The 25,317-nt window shown below is 43.0% G+C and overlaps 1 protein-coding gene across 1 annotated transcript in view; it reads right to left on the bottom strand.

The window, feature by feature from the left end:
• Positions 1 to 52: 52 nt before the first annotated feature.
• LOC118533907 (ectonucleotide pyrophosphatase/phosphodiesterase family member 7-like) overlaps positions 53 to 25,317 on the bottom strand; it is a 30,657-nt gene continuing 5,392 nt past the window's right edge. Inside the window, exons 2-6 of the mRNA XM_078074040.1 lie at positions 12,987 to 13,132; positions 5,386 to 6,012; positions 3,213 to 3,450; positions 1,936 to 1,996; positions 53 to 107 (exon numbers count right to left, since the gene is read on the bottom strand). Coding sequence (XP_077930166.1) covers positions 53 to 107; positions 1,936 to 1,996; positions 3,213 to 3,450; positions 5,386 to 6,012; positions 12,987 to 13,132 — 1,127 coding nt within the window. The remainder of the gene's footprint in view (positions 108 to 1,935; positions 1,997 to 3,212; positions 3,451 to 5,385; positions 6,013 to 12,986; positions 13,133 to 25,317) is intronic.

Below are 25,317 nucleotides of genomic sequence, written 5' to 3'. Positions count from 1 at the left end.
ATGACAATGAGTCTCAACCAGGGCTGAGTCTTGGTCCCAAGGGAATGATGCTTCAGAACTGGGCCAGGCGGATTGGTTCACTTTTGCTGTTTTGATCAGCTCTCTGCCTGCAATAGACAATGAAAACCAGTGGGAAAGGGTCAAACTCATAAATACTAGGCTTATTCTGTTAACACGTATAATAGCTATTAATTGCTTTTCTTCTGAGGAGCGAAAGGGCATGTACAGTCAATGCCATAATAAGTAATACTGTGTGATTTTTTAAGATATTAATAAATCTAGGCTGGTCAGCCTTTTCTGATGCCATAGATGGGAGGTAGATTGGGAAGGGACCCCAAGTGGGCCATAGCACTGACGTGCACACAGAAGAAACCTTTATTTTGGTGTGTGGGCTCTTGGGAGGGACAAAGGTCATAAAGTCATATATTTCAGATCTGAATCTGGAAGAATCAAGGCACTGAAGGCATTTTTAACGTCCCAAGGACCTCATAGGTGTGTGTTCAGGTGTAAGTGAAGATTAGGACTGCCATTTAACACAAAAACTAAAAATTCCAGGGGGTGTTTATATGAAGAGAAGCTTTAGGACACATCCCACGGCCATGCCAGCAGCAAAAGGGGATGTGTATGTGCACATGCTGTATTAAAGATTCGGCTTCTGGATTTGAGGCTTTTAATAATAATAATAATAATAATAATAATAATAACAACAACCACAACCACCTAATACATTTTTAACTGTATAGAATGGTTGCTTTTTGGAAATTATGCTGTGGGCATGGTAAATTAATCAGTACCTTGAAGTTTTTCCTTTATCTCTCCTATAGCTAATGGTTTCTTTAGAAAAGGACCAATTGATTTCTTTTTAAAATGTTGCTTCAGGGTGTAGAGACCTTTATAGGTCGTGTTTCAACTTATAGGAAATTTTTATAGTTCAAATATAAATTACGTTAAATGTAGCCTTTGTAATGGAGTTAAGGTTAAGTAAAGTTCTGACTTTCCTTAGGCTGTTTATAGTGTTCAGGAGGCTCCCATTCTATTGAGATAGGAGCTATGTTAAAGCAGAAGAATGGTCAGGGTTGGGTTTAATAAGGAATGCAGGAGGCTCAGTCTAATGATGTAATTATTGAGATAGAGAAAGAGGTGCACCAGGGCTCTATAATGCTTTGATTGGTGGCAGAACCAGTGTTATGAGTTGGATTGTGTCCCCCACCTGCCCCGAAAATATGTTGGAAGCCCTAACCCTTGGTACTTAGGACCTTATGGTACTGGTGACCTTATTTGGAAATAGAGTCTGCAGATATAATTAAGATGAAGTCATCCTGGCTACAGAGGGCCCTAAATATCATGACTGGTGTCCATATAGGAGAAGAGAACACCATGTAAAGACAGAGACCCAGGGAGAAGATGGTCATGTGATGATGGAGGCAGAGACTGGAATGGTGCATCTATAAACCAAGGAATACCAAGGATTGCCAGCAACCACCAGAAGCTAGAAGAGGCAAGGAAGGATTCTCCCCTACAGGTTTCAGAGGGAGCCTGGCCCTGCCAACATCTTGATTTTGGCCTTTTACCCTCCAGGTCTGTGAGACAATAAATACCTATCGTTTTAAGCCAGCTACTTTGTGGTACTTTGTTATGGCAGCTGTGGAAAACTAATACAACTGGTATGTCATCTGGGGGGCCCAGTACAAAATGAAAATGCAGGGTCCTTGTTAAAAAAATCAAGAATTCTGAAATGGTGCCAGTAGATTATTAAACCAAGTTGGGGGCTTTTCTGAGCCCTGGGCCTTGTGATTCCTCAGGTCACAAGTCATGAACCTGGCCTTGGTTGCTGGGTTCTCAAAGTGCTGGATCCCCTTTGGCATGCAGGAAGTGGTTGAAGTGGATTATTACAATGTGCACTGATTAACCATGGGAAGCCCAAAGAACACTCACTTCTTTTTCCGACGAATGGCTGTGTATGTCACGCTAGCAACAAACAGAACTGCAAGAACTCCTGTGACAATCGCGAGACCAAACGCTGTCTTTTGGAGAGCCAATGTCCTCTGTGTCTCTGCTCCTGATAAAATATCAGATGGTTTTTAATTGTCTGATTATTAAGAGGCTGTTCTGGCTGGTCCTGGGTCCCTGGGAAGTTTTCCATCCAGGCTCTGGTGAATATTAATTATGGAAATGAAATGTACATTTAACCCAAGAAAGTGCTCACTGTAGGGAAACCTTGTAGGGCAAGTCGTTGAAAGCCGATTTACTAAACGACGTATTTGCCAAATGACCCATTTTCCTAATGACCACTTTGCCAAGTGACCAATTTGCTAAAAAGCCAATTTGCTGAAAATCAGTTGGTGGGACATTTTGTTTATCAATAACTGATGACAGTCAAAGACCTTACCCCAGGCTCCCAATGGGCTATGGGACAGGGGAGGGGCCAAATAGTTGTAGCAAAACTCTAAAACTTAAAAAAAAAAAAGCCTTAATAATTTGGTGAATTGTCATTCATTTAATTAGATTCCTACAAAATGGCCTGCTTCCTGTAAGTTCACAAGAAGATCGTGGGCAGTAGCTTAGAAAAAGGAAAAAGGGTGTCCTTTGTACTCTGTTGTAATTGAGCATAGTTAAAACGTTTTAAGTATAATAAATCACCGAGCAGCATCTAAGTCTCTCTCTGTAGAAGAAAAGCTGGCCAGTGTTTGCAAACAACTGAATTCTCAGACATGATTCCATTCTTCCTTTATATCATCCAGATTTAAGATTTTGAAGTCTTAAGAATTAGCAACCTTATTTACAGGAACCACCTCCTTTCCCCCTTTTTCAGCAGTGAGTGGAATAGTAAGGCTTCATTCCTCCCCTGTGAACAGCTTTCTTCCAGGCACCAGCAAGGACTAAGTTGCTGAAGGAAGGCTGCTTTTCTGTATCTAGAAGGGGCACCAAGGGACAGACTGCATGCGATTTCTGAGGATCAGAAGGATTATTGCTTGATGTTTTCTATGGAGAGCCTTCCTTTTGCCCCAGAGGCACTATATGAAATGCTGCCAACATGTGGAGGGATTCCCTACTTCCTCCTCTATCTGTTTAGAGCTGCTGCTATCTTGCCCTGGGGGCACCGAAGCTGCTAGGGAAACAGGATTATTCTGGCACCCCCACTCCCACCTTTTGATTCTTTTCTCAGGACAGAACACACTATCAATTTTCTGTTGGTTGATTTTGTATCTCACCTGGCTGCTGGTCATATGAGTCCACAAGCATTTCCTGGGTGACTGCCAGGGAGCCATTGTGGGGTTCAGGGGTAACCCCCAGGAGCTTACACATGAGTGGGTAGATGTGGATGCTGTCAAAAGGCTCAGCTAGGTGATTCTTCTTGAAATCTGGCCCAAAAGCTCTGAATATGGTCTTCATGTCCATGTGGGCATTATCAAAGCCATGATCTCCTTTGTTGAAATATATTATAAATCGCTGCAAAATAATAACAAAAAAGCCATTTTAGATTCCAATCCCCTGAAAGAAAACTGTCCCTTGTTGTCATGCTTGTCAGATCCATGAAATCTTTGAAAATTTAAACGACGAGGAAGGACCCTGCTCTAAAGTGCCAAAAAGAAGAGCAAGGAATGAAAGATCTTTAAAGAAAGAGAATAAAGAAAGCATACCCATTAGACACAGCAAGAAGATAATACTGACAATAATAAGCTCAGACATAGTGCCTCCGGTGATGGCCTCATGTGCTTTGCAAGCTCCTCAATCCTGAAGAGAGAAGAGTAACAACTACTTCACTGTGCCCACCAAAGCAGGCAGGTGGATGGGGATCTGAGAAGTATACTCAGTGAGAGGCATTTTCTTCTGCCTTATGGTCAATTCAGAAGGTTCCCTATTCCCTCAAACCTGGTTGGTTATGTTGGGAATGTGACTGTTGCATTAAATCCCTTCACATCACTCTCAACTTGTTACATCATGAACCAGGCTTACAAAGAGGCCAGTGACTGTAGAATCTCTTCTTGGCAAGACCTTAGCTTTGGGCACACATCCTCAGTATTCTGGGCCGTGTGAGTGATAGCAAAATATCAATAAATTGTTGCATTTTACTGTGACTATTTCCGCCAACATTAAACCATAACCTTAAGAGTTTTCCCATACCTGTTATACTCTGAATTTGTAGCAATACAAGAGTATACAGATTGCAGACATGATTATAATGTTCAGCTCCTGTCCATAGCCTAGGACAAGCGTTCTTCAAGCTATACGTGGGATGCTCTTCTGTCATGTGATGTTTAGATATCACCTAAACTTTGTTCTGCCATGAATTATTGGTTGGTAGTTTACAAAAACCAGACTACCTTACTTATGTCTCACAATTAGCCTTGATTTTGGTATTTTCTTCTTTAGATTTGCTTATTTTTTTCATAACAGCTTTGTTGAGATATAATTTGTATACCATACAATGTACCATTTAAAATGCACAATTTGATGATTTTTAAATTTTTCTCAGAGTTGTGCAACTATCACCACAATCAATTTTGGAACATTCATTACCCCAAAAAGAAACCCTGTATCCTTCAGCAGTCACTCCTCATTTTCCCCAAACATCTCCCCTCCTGCTCTAGACAACCACCAATCTGTGTCCTGTCTCTATAGATTTGCCTATTCTAGACATTTCATTTAAATAGAATCATATAATATGTAGTCCTTTGTATTTAATTTCTTTCAGTGATCATAGTATTCTCAAGGTTCATTCAAGTTATAGCATGTATCAGTACTTTGTTCCTTTAATGGCAACATAATATTCCATTGTATGGATATACCATATTTCATTTATCCATTTATCAAATGATGGGTAATTGGGTTGTTTTCACTTCTTGGTTATTATGAATAATGCTGCTATGAGCATTTGTGTATATTTTTGTTTGTGAACAGGGTTGCTTATTATTATTATTATTATTATTTTTGATATGTGCAAAGGGGAACCAGCAGCTTTTTTTTTTTTTTTTTTTTTTGGTGAATCTACTGGTGATCTGTGCATAATGATCAAGCACACAGGCTTGGGTTCAAACTTCAGCCTTATACTTCTAATCCCAAATCACTTCTCTCTAGCTTTGGTTTATTCCTCATTAAAATGGGGGAGATAAGAATATCTTTAGGGGCTGGGAAAACAAAAAATGAAATAACTAATGTTAACATTTTAGTACAGCACTGGACAGTGCCTTGGTCAGGGAGGGATGTTTTTTTGCATAGTGGTGACATAGGACAGGGTTGTTGGTTGGGATGTGGGGTTAGGGGTGGGGAACACTTAGGAAGCAATGGATTACAAATTATGTTTTAATTTTTTTCAGAACTGTTTCTCTCTAGAGGCTGTCTCCCAGACCCAAGATGACTTTATTCATTTTAGAATCAACTCACCCCATTGATGTTATAACCAGAGTCGGCATACATTACGATTGGCAGGACCCGCTTGTGTTTAGCAAAATGGAAGCGTTCTGGAAATTCCTCCTTCTTGTACACATTGAGGTGAGGGTGTGCATTCTTCAGCGCTTGGTAAACGGCTTCCTCTTGCCCTGGTTTGGGCAGGAGCATCCCAAAGCCACCATAGTCCACGATATCAAACTTGACCAAGTCCCTGAACTTGATGTAGTCAGCCAAGAGGATCTCAGTGACGTTGGGCTTCTTTTTTACTGTGGTCATGCCGTGGTCTGATGTGATGATGACATTGAGGTGATTGGTCAAGCTGTGTCTCTCAATGGCTTCCACCAGGTACCCGATGGTTCTGTCGATTTGCTGAATAATCACCCTTCTGTTCTCCGTCTCAGGCCCAAATCTGTGTCCCGTGTTATCTGGCTCTCCATAGTACAGAGTCACAAAGTCAAAGTCTTCCTTAGTGAACCAGTTCATGACAATATCGATGTTCTCCCTCCACTCTGTCTCGTTGCTGTCTGGGTGAGTATAAGACTCCAACAGGAACCGCTGGACAGCCTCCCCTTTGTACTTAGCACCTCCTCCAGGATAGTGGAATGATGCTGTCTTCTTCCCCTGCAAGCATAAGAAGAAAATTCTGTCAGGGCTGTTTCTCATATCTTTTTCATAATAAGTAAGACCTGACTTGTTGATGTCCCTGCCCTAGTCCAGAATCATAGAGAACATGTGAGCTTTGGAGTCAGATGGTGTTGGACTTCATTCCTGGCTTCACCAGGATCTCATCGAATCTATAACACCATTAGTTGCAAGACATGCTATTATTTTATGTGGCTACTAGAAGAAAAATGCTGCCAGTTAAACCATGACACTCCACTGATTGTAAGATGCACTCCAACTTCAGAGATGGCAAGATGAAAAAAAAGTTCCTTGGAATGGAGGAAAAATGATACTTTCTATGTTGGTGATGGTGAGTGAATTCTTTAATTTCTAAAGCTTCAGTGTTTCTACATGTAAAATGCCAAAAAGTTGGTATTATTTTTGTGAGGATTAAGCCAGATAACTTTAAGATAAAGTGGTGGGGATTGTGTTTTGGCGTGTGATAGGCACTCTTTTCTTTGCCTCCAGGTAAAGGGAACCACCACAAAGTCTTCCCTGATGTGTGTACTGAACACTTAATATGTTTGCCTGCCTAGCACCCACTCCCTCTCCACTGGTTCAGAGAACCCTGACTTCCCCTAGAGACTATGCCCTTGCTTCATGGCTGGTTTGGGATGTGTTGTTTACACATCAGGCTCCACAGGTGGGATGTGGTTGTGGCCTGGCCAATCAGAGGACACTGCATCCACTGGCCACAGAAATTGGTTCAGCCTTGGGCCCATGTCCCAGTCAGAGCCAAAGAGATTTGATCTTGAGAGTTTTGGAGAGGAGGAGTAAGGGCTAGAGGAAAGCTTGGGACCAGAAATCAGGTTGTTTTAACAACACACATGATTTCAAAGTAATGAAAATATTCTTAAATGATCCCCCCAGCAGAAAGGTGGCTGTTGACAAAATTTGGTAAAATTGTTAGGAAAAAAAATAATTTTATGTTTGCTCACCAATGAGTTAACAATGAGATGGACACATCTCACTAAATAAGTCCTGCTGTTGTAAAGCAGCTCCTCAGCCAGGACATGGAACATAGTAGGGGCTCAACGGATTTTTCGTTTAATGAATGAATGACCCGCTTATTTGGGGAGCAAGTACTTTCCTTTGCCTCAGCAAAGCTATTAACTTGAAGGCTGTACTGTGACATTTCCTCTATCACCCAAGATTTGGATGTTCTGAAAAACATAAAAGTTCATTGGTTTTAGTAGAACCAAGGATGGTGTTGATGTCACTATGTTGATTTGGTATGGAGAATAAATGACCAGGAAGAATTTGGGGATAATGGCACCTGGACTGTGGCTATTTGGTCAATAAATGAGCAGAAAAGTATAACCAAGAGTAATGACAAAACTTCCAATGTACTGTTTGAGAGGGAAAAGCAGGAAAGCAATTTGGAAGTTGTAGGGGATGCTGTTGGTTTTCTACCTAGATCCCCTTATTGGGCCAGTGCACTCACATTCACTTCAGCTGCTCCATGTTCTGGAAAATTACCTTCAGCCAAGTGGCCAAATCTTGCCTCACCTGGGAAGGTGTTCCGTACTGCTCCTTCACTCCCAGCTGCCTCTGGCCAGTGATTGACTGATGGGAGGACAAAAGACCAGCTTCCTTGCCTCAGGTTGGGATAGCATGGGGGTGCAATTCATGCTCCAGAGCTGTCTGTGGGATTAGGCTGAAGCTGGTCTCTAACTGCAACCACAACTCACTTATCTTCTTCAATCCCTGCCCAGTCAGTTTCCCTCACTCCCATCTCCTGAGAACTCTCCCTCAATGCCTTATATGTACCAAATCCCTGCCTCAGGCTCTGCTTTTAGGAAACTTGAAATAAGATATAAATCTTTTTTTTTTTTTTTAAAGATTTTCATTTATTTGTTTGAGAGAGAGAGAGAGAGAGAGAGAGAGTGTGAGCACAAGCAGGCCAAGGGGCAGAGGAAGAGGGAGAAACACACTTACCACTGAGCAGGGAGCCCAACATGGGGCTCAATCCCAGGACCCTGGGATCATGACCTGAGCTGAAGGCAGACGCTCAACCGATGGAGCCACCTAAGCACCCGAAGATAGAGGTCTTAATACAAAGTATTCTTTTCAAGGCTCCAGAAGCTCTGCTATCCATTGCTATAGGTGAAATATTGTGCCCTCTGCCCTCCAGCATTCATTTTCTATCATGTGATTTAGTTTTATTTTCTCTAAAGCACTTTACCCAATCTGAAATTATCTTAATATGTTTCTTGTTTACTGTCTATTTCCCTCCCTTAGAATGTGAGTTCCATGAGATCAGGGGCCATGTTGATTTTATTGACCACCATTTTCCTGGGATCTAGAACAGGCCTGGCTCAGTGTAGGTGGTAATTGTTGGTTAAATACATGTTGAATGAATGCATGAATCACATCTCCTTTTGTGGGTTCAAAACCCATCCTATTCTCACTCCTGATTAACTTATGGAAATAGTTACAGAAGCTCTTTCTTTCTTGGGTTCTAACATCTTATTTGTAATCTCTTCAGGCAACACATTTTCATTTCTGATAATAGAATTTCTATGGTTGCTTTAACTTGCAAATCCTCTAATATTTATTTATTGCATTTCTGATTGGCATTACTCATAATTCTCAGTTTTTAGCGGTGGTACTTTGTTTAACTTACATATAAATTAACTTTGCTCTGAAGTATGGAATTGGCTGGAGGGATAAAACTTTCAACATTTTGTAGAACATAGTTTGACTGGCTATATTATTATCTAGAATAAGCTGACATTGACATTATGAGGGACTTAGGCAGCTCTGCATATCCAGTTGACTTCTTGATGTTTGCATGTTAAATCTCAGATGTTCTCAACTTGAAATTGTTTTCTTGTGCTGTATTCTCAACACACACCTTCTTTAAAGATATCTCAAGCTGTAGTCTTAGGAAACTATGGTTTTTTTCACTTTGCCCCATAGGGATTTTAAGAGTTATACTATTCCATGAAAGAAGCTCCAGAGAGAAATTATGCTTGAGTGTGTGTATACACACCCACACACACACCCCCACACACACACACATGCACACACACACGACTCTGTTTATTTGGGACCCGTGATAATCAAAAGTGCTATTTTCAACAAATACTTCTTAGAAATAATCTGAGCACTTAATTGGATGCAAAAGAGTGGGTATTTACTATTCTACCCTTTAATTAGCATAATCAGTGTTTCCAGTAGCAATAGCAATTGGAAAATCGCTGGTTTTATTAGGTTCATTATTCTCCCTTAGTGTAGTGTTGCATCAATGTGGCTATTACTCTTAAGTTGCTTTTTTAAAAATAAGAGTTGGTACTTCCTATAGGCAAAATCCTTGGGTTTTTTTTACAGAGTCCACCAAACTCCTCAGAACTAATCATTAGAACAGAAGTTTCAGTTTGGTTTTGCATTTTGTCTGATCTCTTCCTTTAGGACAGAGTGAATGTCACAAGGTGCACATGTTTTAGGAAGGCCCTCGAACATTTCATCATGGTTGTGCTTTGGTGGGAAGTATGTATGGTTTAGGGAAAGGAGTTAGTTCCTCCTTCTAGGAAGTGATTGGGTGGAAAGAGATGGATTCCATGTATGTGAAATTCAGAAGTCAAGGTTGATTCTGAGTGTTTTCATTGCTTTTCTGTGCTCCAGAGGAGTCACTGAACAGAAGGAGCCAGATGGCCAAGATTCTATTTTCTTCCCCTCCCACACCCTTTCAGAGGTCAGATTATTATTCTTAGAACCTTTATGATGCATAATAAAGACATGGTTTGGGCCAATATTGGGATGAAATATCTTGTTATTAATGCTCTAGGCAGAAGCAGCTGGCACCACCTAGCTCACAGCTCTTCCAAGTTTGGAAGCTATTGTCTAGGAGACTTGGCTTACAGTGAAAACCGTAGCTGCCCTCCTCACCCTTTCTCCAAATCCCCTCCTGGTTGTAGCCTACCATGGTCCTGATACAGACTCTTGGCAGCCATGGGGATCTCACTCAGATCATCCCCTGCCATTTCACTCCTTAATATGCTCTATAGCTCCTCCATAGAGAGGTGAAACATGCCCCTAGGTTATTATTTATTATTTTTTTAAATTATGTTCAGTTAGCCACTGTATAGTACATCATTAGTTTTTGATATAGTGTTCAGTGATTCATTAGTTACATATAACACCCAGTGCCCTCCTTAATACCTCCTTAGTACCCTTAATACCCATCACCCTGTTGCCCCTTCCCCCCACCCTGCCCCTAGGTTTTTATGGTTTTCCTGGGCCTTAAAGTCATGGCTGCCTGCCTTTCTCTGAGGATTAGGACTTCTGAACTTGGTGAACCACTTCAGCCATTAATCATGTTCAGTTATCAGGCATGCTCATTTAAAATCTGAGCTTGCTCTAAATGGAGCCTCTCCGTTCATACCCTGACCATTAGTGAAGTCCTGCTGGAGTGTGGATATGTTCTTGGACTGTGAATAATGCACTCAAAGGTGGCCAGGAATCCCATCTTTTAGATATCATCCACAAGGCATGTCAATTCTTATGTATCTTAATGGACTCTGGCAGTATTAATGTCATGGAAGGAAAACATTTTAGTCCTATTAAAGGTGAATGCATCAATCTTCACAAAGCCCGCCTGGAAGATACTCAGGAGAAGGATGGATTTTCCCAGTGATGGATACAGGTCAGGCCACTCCCCTATAGTCCTGCCTGGTAATATAGATAGGCCCCTGAATGACATTTAGGGCCAGTTGGTATGCTGTTACTGGGGGGCTGACCTGGGGCCACAGGTTTGCTCTGATTGCAGTAGCTTTCCTGCCAACTCCTCGAGGAGCTGGCCAATGGCCCTGTCCCATGGCAGGAGATGTCAATGGTAGAATGAGATATACCAGCTTGACTTTCACTTGCCAAACTCATGGCGTGTTGTCAGTAGTCTGGCCCTCCACCAGATCCTGTTTTTGCACAACCACATATGAATTCAGCAAAGAGGAAGAACACTCTGATTATGAATTGAGCAGGAGACAATGTCTTGAAAATAAATGGCAATGAGACAAGAACCATGAATAAGAAAAACTATAGGAAAGAATGCTACCAGAAGCTTCATGCCAATGAACAAATACCACAGCAAGAGACTAGAGAGGCCCTGGGTTCTGAACAGTGAATTAATGAAGACTGCCTAGACCTCCCTAGCAGCAAGGCAAATACGTGATTCATTATGAAATCCACGGTTAAATGTTTTGGCCAAGGAAGTAATATTATGTTACGGTTAAGAGTGAAGAGTTGCTGAACCCAGAGTGAGTTCAAATCTTAGCTTTGCCTCTTGCTAGCTTTGTGACTTTTGAGAAATTATGGCACTGCTCTGTTAGGTGGGCATGATCGTAACACCCACCTAAGAACTGTCATAAATTAATAAATGTAAAGCACTTAAATCGGTACTAGGCACATAGAAGGTGTTACGCATGGTATTTTCTTGGGGGGACAGAATTTATTTGCATGGTCTCTGCCTCAAAGTTAAAAAAATGTGACAGAAGAGGAAGGAATCTAGAGCCCAACAATTAAGGGAAAAATGAAGCTGAGGTAGAGTCATTGACAAGCCCCTGTGATTCATTTAGAGCTATGTTGTCCAATATAGTAGCCCTTAACCACATGTGGTATTTAGATTTAAACTGAAATTAATAAAAATTAAATGCAGTTGGGCACCTGCGTGGCTCAGTCAATTAAGCGTCTGCCTTCAGCTCAGGTCATGATCCCAGGGTCCTGGGATCCAGTCCTGCATCAGGCTCCCTGCTTAGGGTGGAGCCTGCTTCTTCCTCTGCCTCTGCTGATCCCCCTGCTTGTTCTCTCTCTCTCTCGCAAAAATAAATAAAATCTTAAAAAAAAATTAAATGCAATTAAAAATTTGGTCCCTCAGTCTCACTAGTCACATTTCAAGGGCTCAGTAACCACATGTGGCTAGTGGCTTCCATGTTGGACAGTGCACAGCAGAACATGTCTATCATCAGAGAAAGTTCCATTGGATAGTTCTGGCTTAGAGCTGTAGTGACCAGCTGAAGTGCTAAAATGATTCAGACTCCTTTAATGACTAATAGTTTTTGAACATTTAGTTTTCAGCATGTTACATGCATTATCTCAGTTAAACTTCCCAATGGGCTTAAGAAGCAGGGACTCTGATAAAACTTCATTTTATGGGTGCGGCAAATCAGGCACAGAAGGGAGGGTTTTGCCCAAGGTCACGCAGCTGGAGAAAGGTGGAGCTGGCTAGATCCTGCTCCAGGAGTCTAAGTCCACAGCCTGCGTGCTGAGCTGCAACAGTACCACCTTGTAGCATGACACGCCCAGTGTGTGTTGGAGCACAGAGATGAAGCTCCAGTGCCAAGGGGATCTTTGGAGCAAAGGTTGGTGTCTTGGGGAAGACAAGGAGGAGGTTCTACTCCGAAGTGAAGACTGTGAAGCTGATTAAGAAAATACAAAGCTGACAGCAGTTTTGGGGCTAGGACTTAAACATGCAGCTCTGATTTCTGCCTTTTTGAAGGAATAGTAAGTGGCCACTGGAATCCTTTCAAGTGAATGTTCTCAGAGCTTTTCATGATCTGAAGATTCATTAAATGGTCAACTTCATTCTTAAGGGCTTTTATGCTTAAGTCTGAGGCAAGTGTATAAACAGATATTTATGAAAAAGCTGCTGAGTTCAGACCGTATGGTGAGCCCTGGAGGTGCAATCATGATTAAGCCAGACTCTGCCCTCATAGAGACTCATCCATTGATAATGGCTAAATGCATATTTCATTTAATACTTATATCAAATCTATTAAATAAGCACACCATCATTATTCCCATTACACATTTAGGGAAACATGTTTAGAGAAGTTAAGTCACTTTCTCAAGGTCACAGCTTCTAGCCCCCATCCTACATGCTGAGGAATGAGAGGCTATGTCCCTGGAAGCCAACCCAGGGTTTCTGACAGTACCTGTCTCTGGGCTGTGATCCAGAGGGGGAGAACACCATTGTCCCACCACTCAGTCTTATTCTGTGTTGTTTTGAAGGAGAACTTCAATTTTGTCTCTGTATTAAACATCATGTTGTGAATGACTCCGTGATCTTCAATCCAGCGACCTTGGGAATGAAGGAGGGAAGGTACTGATAAGTTCTACAAATGGATACTGCCAGGGGCATCAAAGTGATCTTAAGACCTCCCCCAATATTCTTCTGGTTGGCCTACTTCTTCTGGGGGATTGTTGCTCCAGGTGGCTACCCTGGGGCTTCAGACTTGGTTTTCTGGAGGTGCAAACGTTGGTAGGCATAAAGGAAGGGCTAATTTCTTCTCACAACTGCCAAATTGGATCTGCTCCCTAGAACAGACCTCACAGTCCTGGAGGAAGCTGGGATTGGCTGTGGAGGGAAGGCAGGGCATGGGGAGGCCAGGTTACTTGGGCTCTTCTGTGTCCAGAAAGTAAGAGCCTGGAATTTGGATCTTTCCTGTGGGATGACTTTCCTTATCTTCTGCTTGTGATGATCTGATTAAATATTGAATATCCAGTGGGCCCAATTCTTGGCAGACATCCCAGGGTTTTTCCTAGGACTCTCATGCTGTTTGAGGAAAACAATGGAATCAGGAAGGATTTCTAGACATAAATGGGTATAGACATATTTCTCTCTACTTAAAGAAGGAAGGCAGATGTTGGGGAATGTGATTAAGCTAGATTATTCTTGAAAACATAAGAATTGAACCAGATATAGAAAAAACCTGTGATCTTACATTGTACCAGGGAAAAGGGGATGCATGTTGGGGGGCAGTCTAAAGAGTGAACCAAAAGACCCAAGGGGACAGATGAGTACACTTCCTTACCTGCTGGGACAGAATCTTCTGGGTGACCCTACTGATTATAAGATAGTGATGATTTCCCCTATTTCTAAGTTAAATCAAGGCAGGACATTCTGTGACTAGAACTTGATGGTCATGGGAACCAAGAAGGGAAAGCTCTCCACTGGCTCAGAGTCATTGCCAGGCTGCTGGTGGGTAAAGCCCCCCTAGGATGGCCAAGGCTTTCAGCTGGGAAGAAGCAAAAACAGTTGTTGCTTTATTGTTTCTGCCTTGTAGGTAGACCACGCTTAGGGGCACTGGAAAGAAGTTGTGCTGCTGTCAGGGATTGGGGCTTTGGGGTCAAGATTCCTGGTCAGGGATCAGATTAGATGGTTAACAGTGGAAGAGCATGGACCTAGAGTCCAAGAGAGCTGGGTACCAACCCCGACTTGGCTTTTGAACATGCTATGTGAACTTGAATAAGCCCTTAACCTGCCTGGCCTTGGTTGCCTGAACAATAGCAGGTATGGGTTGTGTGATGAAATCATGGCACATATTTACTGTCATGTCAGAAGCCAACACCTTTCCTAAGTTTTTAGGGACATTAACTCATCTAATGCTCCCAACAACCCTGCAAGGTGGCTACTATTATAGCCTCTCTTTTAGAGATTTCCCCCTTTAAGGAAACAGGCACAGAGTTTGCTCAAGATCATGTAGCAGAATTGGGCTTTGAACCCAGGAGGCTTGGTTGCAGCCCATGCTTTTTTTATTTTTTTTTATTTTATTTTTTTTATTTTTATTTTTTTTAAGATTTTATTTATTTATTTGAGAGAGAGAGAATGAGAGACAGAGAGCACGAGAGGGAAGAGGGTCAGAGGGAGAAGCAGACCCCCTGCCGAGCAGGGAGCCCGATGTGGGACTCGATCCCGGGACTCCAGGATCATGACCTGAGCCGAAGGCAGTCGCCCAACCAACTGAGCCACCCAGGCGCCCCTCCCATGCTTTTTTTTAAATAGGTGAAATTCACATAACATAAAATTAACCATTAACATTTTAAAGTGTACAGTTCAGTAGCATTTGGTATAGTCACAATGTTGTGCAATAATCACCTCTTTTTAGTTCCAGGGCATGTTCATCACCCCAAAAGGAGTCTGAACCCATTAGTAGTCACTCCCCAGTTGTCCATTCCCTCATCCCCTACTGACCTCTTGTCTTCTTTCTGTCTCTATAGTTTTACCTGTTCCAGACATTTCATAGAAATGAAATCTCACAATATGTGACCTTTTGTGTCTGGTTTCTTTTACTTAGCTTCATGTTTTCCAGGTTCATCCATGTTGTAGCTTGTATCTGTACTTGATTCCTTTTTATGGCTGAATAATATCCCATTGTATGAATAGACCAGAATTTGTTTATCCATCCATCAGTTGGTGGACATTTAGGTTGTTTCTACGTTGTTGGGCTACTGTGAATAATGCTGCTATGAGCATTCATGTATAAGTGTCAGTTTTCAATTCTTTTGGGTATACATCTCAGAGTAGAATTGCTGGGTCATATGATGACTCTATATTTAACTTTTTGAGGAACCGCCAGACTATTTTCCATAGTGGCTGTGCCATTTTACATTCCCACCAGCAGCGTCCAGGAGTTCCAGTTTCTCTATGTCCTCACCAACACTTGTTATCTTCCTGTTTTTTATTATGGCCAACCTAGTGGATGTACAGTGGTATCTCATTGGGTTTGACATGCATTTCCCGAATGACTGATGGTATTGAGCATTACAGCCCGGGGTCTTAATCTCTCTGTTCTACTGTATGTCGGGGGCGGGGCAGTCAAATACCACAACTGAGAGTCCTTTGTTACGGGTAGGTAGGGGTGAAGTGGGCAAGAGCTTTCTCATGGCTGAGCCATGCCGTATCACAGTAGATGAAATGGAAGCACAGAGACAATTCACCCAGGGGTAGTTTGCTTTTGCCTTTTTTTTTCTTTTCCCCCTTGCAAATCCTGGATTCTGTTCTATCTATGTGACTCTTCCTGCCCAGTAAAGATCAAATCACCCTGGAATTACAAAAACCTGGCACTTCACCTAGTCTAGTATTTATCCATACCACCAACATTAGAATCAATTGAACTGCTTGTTAAAAAACACAAATTCCCAGGGAGCCTGGGTGGCTCAGTGGGTTAAGCATCTGCCTTCGGCTCAGGTCATGATCCCTGAGTCCTGGGATTGAGTCCTGAGTCGGGCTCTCTGCTCAGCAGGGAGTCTGCTTCTCCCTTTGCCCGTCCCCCCTGTTCGTGCCTGCTCTCTCTCTCTCAAAAAAAAAAAAAATAAATAAATAAAAAAGCAACCAAACAAAAAACCCTCACAAATTCCCTGGTCTCCACTCTAGCCCTTGCTGAATCCATACCTCTAGGGTGGGGTCTGGGAGCCTGCATTTTCATAAGCTCTCCAGGTGGTTCTAGTGCCCACAGACATGTCCCACTGACATGTCAGAACCACTGTTTCAGGGCCTGTTAGTCATTCACACATGCATGTGGATTAGTTCTAGCAGATTGCCCATTACTCCAAAATCTGGGTTGATAGCAACTCCCCTGAGGGACCAAAGGGAGGACAGATAGCTGTCAAAACCTGGAGTACTCCACTATCTGAGGAAGCTTGGGGGCCCAAAGCCACTGGGAGGATTTGGAGGAGGGATTGGAAGAAGCAGAGGATGCCACGGACACAGAAACTTATCCCTCCTGGACCTTAATGATTCTGGCTTCCAGGCTCTGGGACCCAGAGGTCAATTATAATATCAGTTAAGTAGACTAGCCTGGGAACCAATCATAGAATCCATTTTCCCCTCAAAGAGATGTTACCCAAGTTTCAAACACCTTACCTTAAATGAGTTCAGGGGGCATGACCGTTCTATTCTGTGGCATGGCTAGTCCCGGTAATCGCACAAGGGAATCTGTCTCCATGGTTTTGGGTTATTTCCACCCTGACACTTAAAGGCATGTTCTAGATCCAGCCAGCAGCTGGGGACCACTAATGACCCAGCAGAAATTTCCACTGCCCCTTTGGTTCCTGCTTCCTGCTGCTCAAGGCTCTGTCCTGGTTAAGGGCCAGTTCTGGAATGTGGACAGAACAAGACAGAGGAGGGGAAAAGCTAAGAAATGAACAGCTGCAGGGAGTGGCAGTCAGTTTTACTAAAATTGCATTTTCAACTCTGGAGACAATCAGGGACCGGGCTGGAAAAGCTGCGTGAAGGCAATACCGTTGACCATGCCTGGAGTTCCAGTAGCTGCAAAGGAACTGGTTTCACTTGGGTCAGATGATGCTGTCCTCACTACAGTATGATGCTACAGAAGGGGGCTGCTCTCAGAGGCGGGACATCTGGTTTTGGTTTTGGCTCTTGTAAGCACTTGCTCTCTCTCTGGGACTCAGTTTTCCCCTCTGTAAAATGAGAGGGTTAATGATTTCCAAGGGCCTTTCTGGCTTTATCCATTCTGAGAGTCTGTCATCCATGTCATTTCAATGTCTGTGATGTGGGTAATTATGCAAGTTAAACAGGAAGTAGGATGAGCTCTCCTGGAGAACGTGATTCCTGCTGCTTGCTAATTACACTTTTATCAGGGTACAATGCCTACTCCCACACCAAGCCAGTTATGGCAAGGTGTGGGTAAATTCACCCAACCAAGCCTCTCAAGTGTGGGAACCAACCCAGCTAGATGTGACTCCTTTCTCTTGATTCTCAGAGACTGACATTTATTTATTTCCCAAATACTTGCAGGGTGAATTTAGGAAACCATCAATTCCAGTGTTTGATCCAAATCCTCTCTTTCTCAAACATTTTGAGCCAAGTATTATCCTGGATTGTCCCATGGCATTTACAGCTTAGAGGACAGGAGAGAGAGTTAAAAAGAGAGAGAGAGAGCATGTTCTGGGGTGCCTGCAGTGCTCACAGGCACCTTCTCTTAGAATTGCCCTACTTACAGGCCTTGCTGAGAGGCAGGTCTAGGCACCATTTGTACCATGTGGCATCTCCTCCCCACATTCAGTTGGTTGGTGAGAAACCCAATTCTCTCTCTCAAGACTTAAACCAAGAGATGTAGTAACTAGTCAACTGGTTGTGGGCTCTGAGCAGCCTATGATGATGGGCCATGAGCAAAAAGAGAAAGCTGGTTGTGAGCGAGTGAAGCAGAGACAGGAGAGTTCCTGGGGCTGATTAGAAGAATACTGGGCTTCTGAGAGCCAGAAACATAAGGTCTGGTTTCTCTAACTGCATTTTCCATTTTCTCTGATTGTCTCTCATTTGGTTCCCTTGCCTGACTTTGCCTGTTAGAGCCTTGCAGGGCAGTCCTTTCCCTTGAGCTAGTGTGAAAGTATTTCTGTGTTTTATGGCTGTTTTCCCCCGACGTAACTGGTGATCAATGCACCAATAGATGCTGAACAAAGTGCAGTGGGAACACAGAAAAGAGGGGATCAGGGAAGGCTGCACAGAGGAGGTCACACTGGAGCCTGGTAGAAGGCAAGTGCAAATGCAGTCCAACCGTGAACAACATGGGCTTGAGTTGTGTGGGTCCGCTTATACACCAGATTGTTTTTGATAAATACAGTACAGTACTGTTAATGTATTTTCTCTTCCTTATGATTTTCTTAGTAACATTTTCTTTTGTCTAGCTTACTTTATTGTAAGAATATAGAATATAATATATAAAATATGCGTTAATCGTCCATGTTATTGGTGAGGCTTCTGGTCAATGGTAGGCTATCAGTAGTTAAATTGTGGAGAGTCAAAAGTTATACATGGATTCAACTGTGTGGGGTTTCACCACCACTAACCCCCATATTGGTCAAGTGTCAACTGTATCTGCCATGATTTTTTTTTTATAAGATTTTATTTATTCATTTGAGACACAGAGATATGGAGAGAGAGAGAGCATGAGCAGGGGGGAGACAGAGGGAGAGGGAGAAGCAGGCTCCCTGCTGAGCAGAAAGCCCGATGCGGGGCTCGATCCCAGGACCCTGGAATCATGACCTGAGCCGAAGGCAGACGCCTAACCATCTGAGCCACCCAGGCGCCCCTGCCATGATTTTTAACTATTGAAACTAAGCACTTCACTGCTTGGGCAGAAGTAGATAGAGGTGGTTTTATAATAGCCTGCCCCAGTTGTATCCATTGTCAGTTACCTTGCTGAAAGGATTATGTAGCCTGAGTTTGCTTAGTGCTTTTTTGTTAATGACCTAAACTTCTCACATGATACGCACTTGGAAATAAGTGAGCAGTATTGTTCAGTTATGTTGTTGTGGACAAACCACTATTTTGGCCATTGTTAGATGGCTTGAGGGATTAGTTCCAAAGTGTGAACTAAAATAGGGTCTGGCATCTACCCAGTAAGACTGTCGAAGTTCTTTCTTTTTTTGATTATGATGATGAAAAAATGGCTGAGATGGTTCATGACTTGCCTTTTCTCATCATCTCAGTCCTGGATTCTTGGCCCAGAAGCCCTGCTCTAGAACTTGCAAAGTTTTCAGGTTTTGCCAATGTTCTGGGCTATTCCTTGGCTTGTGATAGATGAAAACCACTCCTTTTATTCCCTGATCCTAAGGTCAGGACTGACATGACTTAGACTCTAGACCTAGATTAGACCTGTCTAGATGCAAACCTTCATGGGCCTTCAGATCATACAAGAAATGGGTGCCTGTGCAGCCTTGCTGTGGGCTGTCAGATGTCATTGGAACCGGGCACACATGGCACTCATGTCATTCCATCCTGCTTATACTTTCCACTTAGCATCCATCTCATTTCCTCTTGAATTTCAGATGATTGCCTACAAATATGTTTTTTACATTAGTTTACAAGCTTCCTAAGAGTAGGGTTATGCCTCATTTATTCTGGTATCACCCTGGCACAAAGCATAGGGATTTACCCTCATTAGACATTCAATAAATGTTTGTTGAATTTAATTGAACAAACTCCCTCTTACCTCTGCCCCACTTACAGATGGCCAGGTATGATCTGAACAAGTAGGAAACAGAACCTGCTTTAGTCCAAAGTCAATTTGGGAAAAAAGATATTTTAGTGGGATTAAAAGAAGCCATGCCATAACTTAATAACTTAATAAGGGCATTCCTCCCCCTCTGCTCCAAACATTTGCTCTGTTCGTACCTACTAATTTTCAGGTGTGACAGTGTATATGTACAGATAGTCCATTTGGGCATAGACACACTTTAATGCATTTATTTATTTAACAATAATTCAAGGAACTGCTATGTGTTATTCACTAATTCCTTTAAACTAATCTACCATATAAACTATAAGCGTGTCTTCATTTTCCTCCTGATTTGTGATTCATTAAGTTCACATTCCCAAAACCAAAGAAGAAAATGTCTTTTTAACCAGCTAGTATAAAATCAGTGAGGAAGAACAGTTGCCAAATCGAGTTAACCAACCACCTTAAATCAACCCAACGTTCCATTCTTGAGCTGACAAGCTCATTGAGAACCACAGCCAAGACACTGATGGAAAACAGCCCACACTGATGCTCAAAACCACACTTACCCAAGTTTACACACCCAGGGTGCCACCCATTGATAATCCACTGGACCCATAGTAAAGGTACTTGAAATGAGGACAGGTGAACCAATTAAAATTTAAAACCTTATCAACTCCTGCTACAGAATTGAGGCTTGTCTCCAACACTAGCACTCATGATGGCAGCCATTTTTTGGACAGAGAATATAAAACCCTAGCATGCCCATTTTACTAAACTGCTCTTGCTCATGTGTAAGTGCAAATGAAAAACGCTGATGCTGCTTCTTTTTGACATTGCTTTTTAATTATGGCCATCCATAAATCATTTTATCCTTGAACAAGACTTGAGAATGGCCCTAAGGCAGAGGCACGATTCCTTAGGAACTAGGCCAACAGAGAATGGGCTTTCACACTCTCCACCTCTTCCTTTAATCTGCTGTCAAAAACAGAAACTTTCTCTCTTTGAGTAGCTGGAAGCAGCTGGCTGCACTTAAGTTCCATCTGGGAACTCTTTTAACACGCAGTTCTACCTTTGTCCTGCCTTACTGACCACTGTCACAGAAATGGAATCTGTCGCCTGCATTTTTTTTCTCACTTTATTTTCTCCTCTTACCACTATAGTGGGCTGAATGGTAAACCCCCCCGACCAAATTATATGTCCATATTCTTTTTTTTTTTTAATTTTATTTATTTACTTGACAGAGAGAGACACAGTGAGAGAGGGAACACAAGCAGGGGGAGTGGGAGAGGGAGAAGCTGGCTTCCCACTAAGCAGGGAGCCCGATGCGGGGCTTGATCCCTGGACCCTGGGATCATGACCTGAGCCAAAGGCAGACGCTTAATGACTGAGCCACCCAGGCACCCCTATATGTCCATATTCTTATTCCCAGAACCTGTGAATGCTGCCTTATTTGGAAACTAGGTCTTCATAGATATAATTATATAAGTTAAGGATTTTGACATGAAGAGATCATCCTGAAAATCATCACATGAAGAGATTATCCATATTGGCTCTAAACCCCCTTATAAGAGGCAGAAGAGGAGAGGACACAGACAGAAAAGGAGGAAGCAACGTGAACGTGGAGGCAGATATTGTAGTGGTGTGGCCACAAATCAGGGAATGCTGGCAGCGATCAGAAGCCTAAGAGGCGAGGAAAGATTCTCTCCTGGAACCTGTAGAGGGAGCATGGCCCATTGATACCTTGATTTTGGGCTTCTAGCCTCTAGACTTTCTGTTGCTTTAAGCCACCCAGCTTATGGTACTTTGTTATAGCAGCCATGGGAAACTAATGTACCCATGCTGTCAGTCTCAAGTGGTTCCAACTTCTCTTACTCAAGGCGTTGGGATTTGGAGCAGTCATGATTTTTTGCTCAGTTGCTGGGGTGTTTTGGGCTGACACTTTCTCCTGTGTAATCCATAGACCTGACACATTGGCATCTGATTTTTCTACATGTTGGAAATTCACGTCATGACAAGTTAGGAAATAATCCTGGTTTCCCAGCCTTCCTTATTTTCAAGACTTCCTTTTTTCCCTCCTTGTGGAAATGACTGGAGTTGGAAGCACATCTTTTCTGTCTCCATCTGGGTTTTCTTTGCTTTGTTCATCTACATTTTAGGGGTTTTGTTGACTTCCAGGACTTTTAATTAATTAATTAATTAATTAGACAGAGAGAGAGACAGCGAGAGAGGGGATACAAGCGGGGGAGTGGGAGAGGGAGAAGCAGGCTTCCCGCTGAGCAGGGAGCCCGATGCGGGGCTCGATCCCAGGACCCTGGGATCATGACCTGAGCTGAAGGCAGATGCTTACTGACTGAGCCACCCAGGCGCCCCGACTTCCAGGACTTTTTCAGTGGAGAGTTATTTCTGGGGAAGCAGGATGGGAGCTGATTAAGGTTTATACCGTCTTCTAACTAGGTTTCCAGCAACATCTGCTGGGCTTATATTGTTATCAGCAGCAGGGATTTAATTTCCTTTCCCTACCTCTTTTACCTCTTTCAGACTCTGTTTTTCACCGGTTAGAGTGTCACATGGGTGACCTTTGGCTCTCTGATTTACATGTGATTTGGGTATTATACATCTAGTCCCAGGGTTCTCAACTAGGGGGTAATTTTGCCCCCCAAGGAACATTTGGCCATGTCTGGAGACACTTTTGGTTATCACAATTCGGGGAGGGATGCTGCTGTCATTTAGTGAGTAGAGGCCAGGTATGCTGCTAAACACTCTATAACGCGCAAGACTGCCCGCCTAGGACAAAGAATGATTTGGCCCAAAATGTCAGTGGTGAGACATTGAGAACCCTGACCTAGTCTTAAAGCTCATCCAAGTATATTTGACCATGCTTCCTTTGCTCCTGTCTCAGGTAGAAGGAGAGTCATGGATTCATGACTGGTTACGACATCATGAGGAATTTTTACCTCTTATAGATTGATTTTGGGATAGAATGTAAGCAACTGATCATTTGTGCAAATTATGCCCTGTGCACCTCCAGGGGATACCACCCACATAGCATTCATGAAAATAACGTCCTTAGAATTGTGCTGTAAACAATCTATACAGTTGCAAGTGATGGCTCTGGTTTTGGGGTTGCCCTGGTGGGGTTCTGGAATTGGGAGAGACTTAATTCCTGGCTGATAGGGAGCTTGAGCCCATCACTGAGTACCCTTTCAAGGAAGGAGAAAATGTTGAGCAAAGAGGACCTCACTTTTATTATTCTCGACCATCCTCTAGTTACCAGCGTCCCCTTTTCACCTCTGATCTATATCTATTTGACTAGATTTAAAATTGTCGAATTATAATATCACAGCTTATGTTTTCCATAGCCTTTGTCTGAAACATGGTGATGATAGCTTCTTATTTTCAGTAGGTTCCTTGGGGGAGAAAAATATATGCTGCTGCTGTAAGACTTCCTATCCACCCACCACTTGCTTGGCGGGATTTCCTTAGTTTCAGCAGGCATAAGTTATTCTCACTGGTCCTCAATCACTTTGCAATAAAAACTGAGATTGCAAAAATGTTCACTGTCATTACCAGTGATGGAGCAGTAAGTACAGGCTTCTGGAGAGGGAGAAGGAATCGGGTGATTTAAACTAGCAGAATGAGCTGCTAACCCTCAGAGAACGGCTTTTCATTTTGGTGAGATCTGAACGGAATTGGGACAGTTCAGGGAGACTGGGGGGACCATGCTGGGAGATGGCTGTTTGCACGTGTGGTTACTGAATCCACAAGGAGCCCATGCTCTGTGAGCCAGCCCCACAGGTGAAGGTGTGACTTCCTGGGACTGAGTACTGGGCCACACCCCCATCCCCATATCAAAAGCCCCATCAAGCTAGTGAGGTAGACCTTCCCTCTTCCTGCCAGACCTTCCTACACTGCTCTTTTCTCTGATAACAGTCCTTGATTTTCCCCTGAGAACCCACCAGTCTTTGACTTGCAGTCCACCTGGTTTGTGTGGTGCTTGCCATCCCCCTTAACCCTGACCTGGGGGTAGATATGTATTCTTAGCTTGGGTGTTCAACATTGTTCCACCCCCTACCCCAGGCCACAGCGATCGGTTTTGAGAAGTAAATTGGTCCAATGAGAGCCAATATTGGGAATTTTGTGGTCACTCTTAGAAATAGAGAGGGAAAAGAAAGAGATTGATCACGCTGGTGACATAGTTTGAGGACCTGGATTACTAATGCCTATAGTTATCAATTAATTATGTCTTATAATACTGTTGTGGGTTGAATTGTGTTCCTCAAAAAAGATACTTGAAGTCCTAAGCCCCAGGACTTCAGAATGGGACCTTATTTCAAAATAGGGCCACTATAGAGATGAGGTCATGCTTCAGCAGTGTGGGCCCCTAATCCAAATGACTTGTGCCCTTATGAGAATATGGCCATGTGAAAATAGACACACAGGGAGAACTCTATGGATTGGATGGAGGATGGGAGTGTGGCATCTATAAGCCACAGAATGCCGGAGATTGCCAGCAAACCACAAGAAGCGAGGAAGACAGAAGGAAGGATTCCCTACAGATTTGAGAGGGAGTGCAGCTTTATTAACACCTTGATTTTAGACTTTTGGACTCCAGAATTGTGAAACAATACATTTCTGTTTTTTTAAAAAGATTTTTTTATTTTTAAGTAATCTCTACACCCCATGTAGGGCTTGGATTCACAATCCTGAGATCAAGACTCACATGTTCCACTGACTGAGCCAGCCAGGAATTCTATAAATTTATGTTGTTTTAAGCTGCCCAGTTTGTGGTATTTTGTTATGGCAGCCCTAGGAAATGACTATAAATACTTTCAAATTAATAATTCTCCTCCCCCTCCTTCTTCTTCTCCTTTTTTTTTTTTAAGATTTTATTTATTTATTCGACAGAGAGAGACACAGCGAGAGAGGGGACACAAGCAGGGGCAGAGGGAGAGGGAGAACCGGACTCCCCGCTGAGCAAGGAGCCCGATGTGGGACTCGATCCCAGGACTCTGGGATCATGACCTGAGCCAAAGGCAGACGCTTAACAACTGAGCCACCCAGGTGCCCTTCTTCTCCTTCTTTATGTCCTCCTCCTCGTCATTTTTTCCCCCCTCCTCCTCATTTTTGCCGAAGCAACAGAAAGGGTCTAATACTGATGTGGTGACACACTATGATTGGAGAGCCCAGTCTCTGTGGACATTCATTGCCCCCTAGGATTCAGGCGTTAGCTATAATTCTGCAGGCTTTCTGGAGCTTCACTCTGGGGCATGTCCCCTGTTACCTTATGCCTTTATACAAAGACTGATGCTCACTCCCTGTTTATCTGAACCCCATCAAGGACCTGTTTGTGCTAGGAGGAATTCCAAAATGGCCCCCAAGGTTCTTGTCCCCTGATATATATGCCTGGTATAATTCTTTTGCCTTGAGCATGGGTGGGACCCGTGGCTTGCTTCTAACCAGCAGAACATGGAAAAGTTGAAGAGATTTTGCAGATCTCTTGAACCCTAATCAGTTCATTTCG

This window comes from Halichoerus grypus, chromosome 6, assembly GCF_964656455.1.
Source record: "Halichoerus grypus chromosome 6, mHalGry1.hap1.1, whole genome shotgun sequence".
In the NCBI taxonomy this organism is placed as follows: domain Eukaryota; kingdom Metazoa; phylum Chordata; class Mammalia; order Carnivora; family Phocidae; genus Halichoerus; species Halichoerus grypus.
The sequence above is the reverse complement of the archived record's forward strand: the minus strand, read 5'-3'. Positions and strand labels throughout refer to the sequence as shown.